Source organism: Salvelinus sp. IW2-2015, linkage group LG19 (assembly GCF_002910315.2).
Source record: "Salvelinus sp. IW2-2015 linkage group LG19, ASM291031v2, whole genome shotgun sequence".
NCBI classification, from domain to species: Eukaryota; Metazoa; Chordata; class Actinopteri; order Salmoniformes; family Salmonidae; genus Salvelinus; species Salvelinus sp. IW2-2015.
In genome coordinates, this window is record NC_036859.1 from 34,164,065 (window position 1) to 34,173,770 (window position 9,706).

Consider the following 9,706-nt stretch of genomic DNA (forward strand, 5'->3'; position numbering starts at 1 on the left):
AGACTGCGTGAATCAGGCCTTCATGGTCAAATTGCTGCAAAGAAACCACTACTAAAGGACACCAATAAGAAGAAGAGACTTGCCTGGGCCAAGAAACACGAGCAATAGACATTAGACCGGTGGAAATCTGTCCTTTGGTCTGACGAGTCCAAATTTTAGATTTTTGGTTCCAACTGCCGTGTCTTTCTGATACGCAGAGCGGATGAACGAACGTATGATCTCCGCATGTGTGGTTCCCACTGTGAAGCATGGAGGTGGTGGTGTGATGGTGCTTTGCTGGTGACACGGTCTGATTTATTTAGAATTCAAGGCACACTTAACCAGCATGGCTACCACAGCATTCTGCAGCGATATGCCATCCCATCTGGTTTGCACTTAGTGGGACTATAATTTGTTTTTCAACAGGACAATGACGCAAAACACACCTCCAGGCCGTGTAAGAGCTATCTGACCAGAAGGAGAGTGATGGAGTGCGGCATCAGATGTCCTGGCCTCCACAATCACCCGACCTCAACCCAATTGAGATGATTTGGGATGAGTTGGACTAAAGAGTGAAGGAAAAGCAGCCAACAAGTGCTCAGCATACGTGGGAACTCCTACAAGACTGTTGGATAAGCATTCCAGGTGAAGCTGGTTGAGAGAATGCCAAGAGTGTGAAAAAGCTGTTAACAAGGCAAAGGGTGGCTACTTTGAAGAATCTAAAATATACTTTGATTTGTTTAACACTTTTTTGTTTAGTACATGATTCCATGTGTGTTATTTCATAGTTTGTCTTCATARTTTTTCTACAATGTAGAAAATAGTCAAAATAAAAACCCTTGAATGAGTAGGTGTCCAAACTTTTGACTGGTACATATATTTATATTCCAGACTCTGACTAGGCTTGGGCAATATACCATTCATTTTATTTTTATTATTTATTTCACCTTTTTTATCCAGGTAGGCTAGTTGAGAACAAGTTCTCATTTACAACTGCGACCTGGCCAAGATAAAGCAAAGCAGTTCGACACATACAACAACACAGAGTTACACATGGAATAAACAAACAGTCAATAATACAATAGAAAAAGTCGATATACAGTGTGTGCAAATGAGGTAGGATAAGGGAGGTAAAGCAATAAATAGGCCATGGTGGCGAAGTAATTACAATATAGCAATTAAACACTGGAATGGTAGATGTGCAGAAGATGAATGTGCAAGTAGAGATACTGGGGTGGAAAGGAGCAAGATAAAGAAATAAATATAGTATGGGGATGAGGTAGTTGGATGGGCTTGTTACAGATGGGCTATGTACAGGTGCAGTGATCTGTGAGTTGCTCTGACAGCTGGTGCTTAAAGCTAGTGAGGGAGATATGAGTCTCCAGCTTCAGTGATTTTTGCAGTTCGTTAAAGTCATTGGCAGCAGAGAACTGGAAGGAAAGGCGGCCAAAGGAAGGATTGGCTTTGGGGGTGTCCAGTGAGATATACCTGCTGGAGCGCATGCTACGGGTGGGTGCTGCTATGGTGACCAGTGAGCTGAGATAAGGCGGGGCTTTACCTAGCAGAGACTTGTAGATGACCTGGAGCCAGTGGGTTTGGCGGCGAGTGTGAAGCGAGGGCGAGTGTGAAGCGAGGGCGAGTGTGAAGCGAGGGCGAGTGTGAAGCGAGCCAACGAGGGCGTAGAGGTTGCAGTGGTGGGTAGTATATGAGGCTTTGGTAACAAAACGGATAGCAATGTGATGGACTGCATCCAATTTGCTGAGTAGTGTTAGAGGCTATTTTGTAAATGACATCGCCGAAGTCGAGGATCGGTAGGATGGTCAGTTTTACGAGGGTATGTTTGGCAGCATGAGTGAAGGAGGCTTTGTTGCAATATAGGAAGCCGATTCTAGATTTAATTTTGGATTGGAGATGCTTAATGTGAGTGGAAGAAGAGTTTACAGTCTAACCAGACACCTAGGTATTTGTAGTTGTCCACACATTCTAAGTCAAAACCGTCCAGAGTAGTGATGCTGGACGAGCGGACAGGTGCGTGCAGCGATCGGTTGAAGAGCATGCATTTAATTTTACTTGCATTTAAGAGCAGTTGGAGGCCACGGAAGGAGAGATGTATGGCATTGAAGCTTGTCTGGAGGTTAGTTAACACAGTGTCCAAAGAAGGGCCAGAGGTATACAGAATGGTGTCGTCTGCGTAGAGGTGGATCAGAGAATCACCAGCAGCAAGAGCGACATCATTGATGGATACAGAGAAGAGAGTCGGCCCGAGAATTTAACCCTGTGGCACCCCCATAAAGACTGCCAGAGGTCTGGACAACAGGCCCTCCAATTTGACACACTGAACTCTATCAGAGAAGCAGTTGGTGAATCAGGCGAGGCAATCATTTGAGAAACCAAGGCTGTTGAGTCTGCCGATAAGAATGTGGTGATTGACAGAGTCGAAAGCCTTGGCCAGGTCGACAAATACGGCTGCACAGTAATGTCTCATATCGATTGCGGTTATGATATCGTTTAGGACCTTGAGCGTGGCTGAGGTACACCCATGACCAGCTCTGAAACCAGATTGCACAGCGGAGAAGGTACAGTGTGATTCGAAATGGTCGGTAATCTGTTTGTTAAATTGACTTTCCAAGACCTTAAAAAGGCAGGGTAGGATAGATATAGGTATGTAGCAGTTTGGGTCTAGAGTGTCTCCCCCTTTGAAGAGGGGGATGACCGCGGCAGCTTTCCAATTTTTGGGAATCTCAGACGATACGAAAGAGAGGTTGAACAGGCTACTTAATTTGACATGATTAAGAACGATCAGAGCATACAATATTTGCGGCTGTGTCATGCCATGTTTGCCACTACAGTGTTGTAGTTCCACGTACGTGTGWAGTTCCACGTAATGACATACAATATAATGATGTAATAATGAGGCTGTATATCTATGCAACCAAAAAAATAAGGAGTTAAGAGGGGAAGGACAGTGGTASACCACAGCAAAGTGTCTTACATGTCGGTACATCCTCAGACACTCCGCTGGATTGGCCTCGCCGTGCCAGCAGGCACTGTTGGTGAATATGATGAACATGTCCACGGTGATCGTCTTCTCCGAGGCCCACAGGATGGGGAGAGCACAGTCTGTATAGCCACTGGGGATCTGTGAACAGGTGGTTGACACAGGAGGTCAGCTATGAACACAACCCATAGTCATTACATTTTACAACCTCATATTTTATCTGAGAAATTGATCATGTTCAGTAGGGCCCAGCGTAGCAAAACAGAAATGAGCTTTTCTTATTGCCTTTCAGTGAACTTTTAGAAACTTTGGCAAGTGAAATTCGTTTTTTTCCAAGCAAGTTTTCCATTTAAAAAAAGTTTGTCATTCAGAGGTGCATAGTTTGCAGAGAGACACTTCTTGTTTCCATACCTTGACCAGCTCGGTTGCTACTTGTCGAAGAGACATGCCTTCAGTGATGGTGCAAGGAACTATAGCTCCTTCAGAGTAGGCCATAACCTGTGTCTCTGCCTCCGTCTGCGCAAAAACCTGTAACATAGATACAACCAACTTAGAACACAATGCTGAAATAGTCCCTCTCTAAGATGCCAGGAATTATCATTCAAATGTAAAAATGACAAGTCCTCATTACAAAGCACGCATGCAATGCCTGTGCTCTCTTGAGATGGGGGAATGTGGGGAAACGTGKCAGGAATCCATAGAATGTGACAACAGACCCTTTCCTTGACTATACCTTCCTCCAGAGACCCGTCTTCCAACTGTTAGAGACACCGCTTTGAAACACAGCTGCAAACTACTACATTAGTCATTTAGTAGCCTTGTTTAGGAGTACCTGCTCATAGTGTGTTGACTTACCATGGCCATGGCTGCAGCCGCTACAGCTGTGCTGACGGAGGTCCCCTTAACAATGCTGCTCAGCGATGTGCTAATGTCCACCGCCACCATAAAGCGCTTCCCCGCCGGCTCCACGTTCTCAGGAAAGGAACACAAGTGAAGTAAGGTGGCAGGTTGCCTAACGGTGCTGGTGCTGGTCCAGTAACCCGAAAAAGGTTGCTGGTTCRATACAGAGCCGGCTAGGTGAAAAATCTGTCAATGTGCCATTGAGCAAGGCACTTAACCCTAATTACTTCTGTAAGTCGCTCTGGATAAGAGCATCTGCTAAATGACTCAAATGTAATGAAAAAAATAAAAAAAACATGCAMCAGTAAACATGTCGTCCCCCAAGAATGATGCATCCCAATTAAGATATTGCGTGTGACTAACACATTTCAGTTAATTACTATAGCTTCCACCTTGGGCCAAGTCWGTGTCATTTTGAAAAACCCGGATCTCTATGGCACGACGCATCATTCACCCAAGTTTCGTAAAAATTGAGCCAGTGCCGTCAGATATCGTGTGCGACAAACTTATCCATTTCATTGTGGTGGACAATTAACGTTTCGCATTTGTGGACACTACTCAGAACAGCGGGATGCTCTGTGAGTAGTGCTGTTACGGTGACCGCTTTACCGCCACACCGGCGGTGACGAGTAACGACCGCAGTCAAATTCCATGTGACCATTTAGCCACGGTAACTAGGGTTCTCCAAGCTCTGATGCTGCTAATGGTCATTAGTAGCCTACTCAGCACTCTATTGTCCCTCTAATCACTGTGACATCAATGCAAAAGTGATCGAAAATCAAACACGAGAAAACAGTTGATGGCCTCTATTAAAAAGAGGATCCCATCAGCTTTCTATAGGCTAGGCCTACTATATTTATTTCTCAACTTTCTTAACACTAAACACATCGCTTCGCTTTACAACAAGAGTATAACCTACCTGGCTGGCATGAAAATTAACCACGGGAAAAGCGTCCACCGTTTGCAAATTAAGTGCATAGATGATACATTGTTTTCCCCCCAGCATCTGTTCCCGAGACAGGTGCATGATAACGGTCACTTCTAAAACAAAACGATTTTCACACAGAGTGCATTCRAAATTATTCAGACCCCTTGACTTTTCCATATTTTGTTACGTTACGGCCTTATTCTAAAATTGATTAAATTGTTTACCCCCCTTAAAACTACACATAATACCCCATAATGACAAAGCAAAAAGTATTTTTTGTTATTTCTGCAAATGTATAAATACACTGCTCAAAAAAATAAAGGGAACACTAAAATAACACATCCTAGATCTGAATGAATGAAATATTCTTATTAAATACTTTTTTCTTTACATAAAGTTGAATGTGCTGACAAACAAATCCAAACAAAAATTATATAACTGGAAATCAATTTATAAACCCAATGGGGTCTGGATTTGGAGTCACCCTCAATTAAAGTGGAAACCAACAAGGTGATCCAACTTCGATGTAATGTCCTAAAACAAGTCAAAATGAGGCTCAGTAGATGTCTGTGGCCCCACGTGCTGTATGACTCCTAATGGGTGGGCATGCTCTGAAGGGTGGCCGGATGGTCCTCCTGAGGGATCTCCTCCCAGACGTGCGCTAAAAGCAATCCGCCACTCCTGACTAGTCTGGTTGGCTGCAACGTGGCGTTGGTGGTTGACCGGAACATGATGTCCGCAGATGTGCTCATATGGGATTCAGGTCTGGGACGGCGGGCCAGCCATAGCATCAATGCTCTCTTGCAGGAACTGGCTGACCACTCAGCAGCATGAGGTTAGCATTGTACTTGCATTAGGAGGAAGCCCAGGGCCAGGCAGGAGACAACCAGCATATGGTCCTCACAAGGGGTCCAAATGGCAGTACAGGACTACCTGGGCGAGCGCAACAATTTGAGGAGAGGCTGTGCGGCCCAAAGAATGCACCGGCCACACCAATGACGACCCAGCTGGCGCGCCAAACCGGTCATGCTGAGGAATGTTGCAGGCACAGAACGCTTTCTCCCACGGCGTTCCACGACTCTGTCCACGTCTGTCACAATCGCTGCATCAGTTGTTGAACCCTCGCCTTTCATCTAGTTGAAAGAGCACACGGGCGCACAGTAGCGATTTTCTTGCGCAATTCTATTGGATGCTATGCTCACTGTGCATAATGCCAAAGTCCCTGCAAGGTGTTGGGGTGTAAGCACAACCCCCACCCTGTGGAGTCCGGGCCTCATGGAGGTCTGGTTTTCGAACCGTTTTGAGCAGACACACCTGCAACATTTGGTCGGCCTGCGGAGGTCAATTTCTGGCAGGCTCGCGGCAGTGTCTCCTGTCCTTTATCCCACTCCGAATTAGGCTGTTTATTTCCACTTTGGCACAAATATGGGAGGTAGCGGATTCTATTAGACTGCTGGCTAGTGTTGCCCTTACGGCCTCCTCAAGTTTCCTGATCGTAACTGGCCTGTTCCTGGTAGCGCTCTACCATCGCTCTGGCCAACTACGCTGCAGACACAGCAACTTGCTTGCCACACGCGTCGCATTGATGTGCATCCTGGATGCGCTGCACTACTGAGCCACTGTGTGGGTTGTAGACTCCGTCTCATGCTCCCCAAAGAGTGAAAGCACCAGCCAGCATTTTCCCAAGAAGCGGAACGGAAGAGACGAGCATCATATACGCTCACGGTAGAAGCAGCAAAGGTATGAATTGTCCGTAGGATGAGTCGTAGGTATGGTGTGTTGAGATAACCAAACACTAGAAGACAACATTGCCTTTATTGGTGGGTTGTCCTTTTGCGTCTCTAATTTTGGCCGTGGATGATGTGGGCTGGTGTGCTATGTCGGCAATTTGCACAGGGCGAAGCATGAGAGAAATGGTATTGTCACCATGCAGAGCAGTTGTGTGCTCACTCCTATGTATAGAGACTAGTATTGAGATCTAATCAAGACAGAGCTCGATTGTCTTAGACCTTTGGAGGTTAATTGTTGTTACGATTATTATCGTGATTCATCACTTCTACAGTTATTTGACTTTTTGTGAAGCAGTGTATGATATATATAGCCAAGTTCGTAAGTCAACGTTACATACACCTTGCCCAAATACATCCTTAAACTCAGTTTTTCACGCCCATTTCTGACATTTAATCTCAGTAAAAAGGCCTGTTTTTAGGTCAGTTAGGAATCAACCACTTTATTTTAAGAATGTGAAATGTCAGAATAATGGTAGGTAGGAGAGGACGAAGAATAATTTTTCTTAGTCTGGTCATTTCCTTCATCAATTCTCAGTTGGAGTACAGAAGTTTAACCATACACTCAATGGATATTTCGTTGGTGATGCGCGAAATGAGGTGTCTGAGTTCTCTTAACTTGTGTATGGTCCAAATGTTTCGGTTAGGCGCTTCCGCAAGCTCACCCACTATGAGTTGAGGTGAAATCTTGGGCCAATTCCTCAGTTACCTAGACAGACGCTGCGTGTATAACTGAGGTCAGGTTGTAGGGCCTCCTTGCTCTCAACATGCTTTTCAGTTCTGCCCACAAATTTTCTACTAGGATTGAGGTCAGGGCTTTGTGATGGGGCACTCAATATCTTGACTTTGTTTGTCCTTAAGCTCTTCAGATAAGGCATCCATTTTGCCCAATAACTCGTCTGGAAGTTATGCTTGTGAGTCACTTTGCTCTCGCTCTTGTAGACTCTCACTTTGCGACCAAGCTCTAACTTCCTGACTGATGTCATGAGATGTTGCTTCAATATATCCACATCATTTTCCTACCTCATGATGCTATYCATTTTGTGAAGTGCACCAGTCCCTCCTGCAGCAAAGCACCCCCACAACATGATGCTGCCACCCCCGTGCTTCACAGTTGGAATGGTGTTCTTCAGCTTGCAAGCATCCCCCTTTTTCCTCCAAACATAATGATGGTCATTATRTCCAGACAGTTCTATTTTTGTTTCATCAGACCATAGGACGTTTCTCCAAAAAGTACGATCTTTGTCCCCATGTGAAGTTGCATGACATAGTTTGGCTTTTTTAATGGCGGTTTTGGAGCAGTGGCTTCTTCCTTGCTGAGCGGCATTTCAGGTTATGTCGAAATAGGACTTGTTTTACTGTGGATTTTAGATACTTTTGTACCCGTTTCCTCCAGCATCTTCACAAGGTYCTTTGCTGTTGTTCTGAGCTCAATTTCGAGTCTCATAGCAAAGGGTTTGAATGCTTATGTAAATAAGGTATCTGTTTTTTATTTGTAATACATTTGCAAAAATTTCTAAAAACCTGTTCTCACTTTGTCATTATGGGGTATTGTGTGTAGATTGAGGAATTGTTTTGTAATAAATATTTGAATAAGGCTGTAACGTAACAAAATGTGGAAAAAGTCAAGGGGTCAGAATACTTTCCGAATGCTCTTCTCCTGGATGCTTTGGAGCACGCAGCTGGGAATTATTATTATATTCCCACACAAGGGGGATGCCGCTGGGAAATTCCAGGCACTATCAAGTGCTTGTCAAATTCTGAATGAGAGACTGATGAAGTGTGTTCAGCGTAAGCAAAAAACAAAGCAGAGCTCATGCCTTTCATGCAACTTTTTCTAATCATTAGCCGCATCATGCAGCCTTAGAATATATTAAAAATCAAAACCTATAGCCCAACGTTTGGATCACAACTGAAGTTGAATAAATAGCTCTAAATTAAGCATATAGGAGGACCTGTTTCTTTGTTAACCGCTCAACACAGAACAGCCACGTGCGCACTCCCTCAGAAATCGTTTGGAGAAAATATAATTTATATTTTATTAAGCTATGTTCAAATTTATTCTTCATACCATAAAATAATGCCACTAATTCTAAGCAAATCTTGTCTGCTAAATGAACTAGTGTAGCCCACAACCATATGGCATAGCTAGATCAGGACAACTCAGAGTATGCTATTCTGTTCTTCTGAAATAGACTACATTTTCTTCATATCAAGTTTCTTAAGACCTGTCTAAAATAAATAATGGATTTATTGTGATGGTGCAAGCTATATGAAATTAATGTATTAGACTTTTTAAATGATGTTCCAAAGTTCTGCATCAGTGGCTTGCAGGTTATGCTAAATATGTTTATGTTAATTAACAATTGCTTGACAATCACTGGCTGACAAAATTTCATGACCGCCAACAGCCCTATCTGTGAGTATCGGTATATGTGACGCTCAACTTACTGTGAAACATTTGTAGAAAGCAGAGTCCAGTGCTTTTATGATGTCAACGTCTGGTTCCCATTTCACTTTCCCCCGGTTGCCTTGGCCCCTTTTGTAGTTTTCCGAGGCTGTCAAGACGCTGAAAGGGTGGAGTTTTGCCTAAGACAACAATAAAACAGTTAGATAGATCCCTGGGAAAGCAGTATGTGAATGAATCCYAGTTGTCAGAAGGAGAGAGACATAGGTACGCCTCACCTTCTTTAAAGCCGCCTCACTCTGGATCCTCTCGCACACCGCTGCCACGTCTGAGCTTCCTGGTTCCAGGACTTGGTCTGCGGTCATCTTACCCAGGGCCCTTAGCATTGACTCCATGGGCATCTCCTTTAACAATGCTTTCCATACCTGCAGTGGCGAAAAGGCATCATACATGAACTAAAAACAACCCCCATCCCACAAAAGTAATAAGGATGTCTTGAGACCCTACACATGAAAAAATGATAATTCCACTATGATAATTATATGGTGCTAATATTTCCCATTAATATGGCATTGAGACATAGAGCTGGATGTAAAAAACTGCTAGGAGTGTGGCTTAGAGTAGGCTACTGGGCTTAGAGTAGGCTACTGGGCTTAGAGTAGGCTACTGGGCTTAGAGTAGGCTACTGGGCTTAGAGTAGGCTACTG

The 9,706-nt window shown here is 44.2% G+C and overlaps 1 protein-coding gene across 4 annotated transcripts in view; it reads right to left on the bottom strand.

The window, feature by feature from the left end:
* Positions 1–9,706, bottom strand: part of ro60 (Ro60, Y RNA binding protein) — a 29,574-nt gene that overhangs the window by 13,485 nt on the left and 6,383 nt on the right. For 3 of the 4 annotated variants that reach the window (XM_070449009.1, XM_024010044.2, XM_024010046.2), the window contains 5 exons: positions 9,278–9,424; positions 9,044–9,181; positions 3,833–3,949; positions 3,389–3,505; positions 2,972–3,118 (listed from right to left, as the gene is read on the bottom strand). In XM_070449009.1, coding sequence (XP_070305110.1) covers positions 2,972–3,118; positions 3,389–3,505; positions 3,833–3,949; positions 9,044–9,181; positions 9,278–9,424 — 666 coding nt within the window. Of the gene's footprint in view, positions 1–916; positions 980–2,971; positions 3,119–3,388; positions 3,506–3,832; positions 3,950–9,043; positions 9,182–9,277; positions 9,425–9,706 lie in introns of those variants that run through there. The other variant, XM_070449010.1, reaches the window with a different exon arrangement.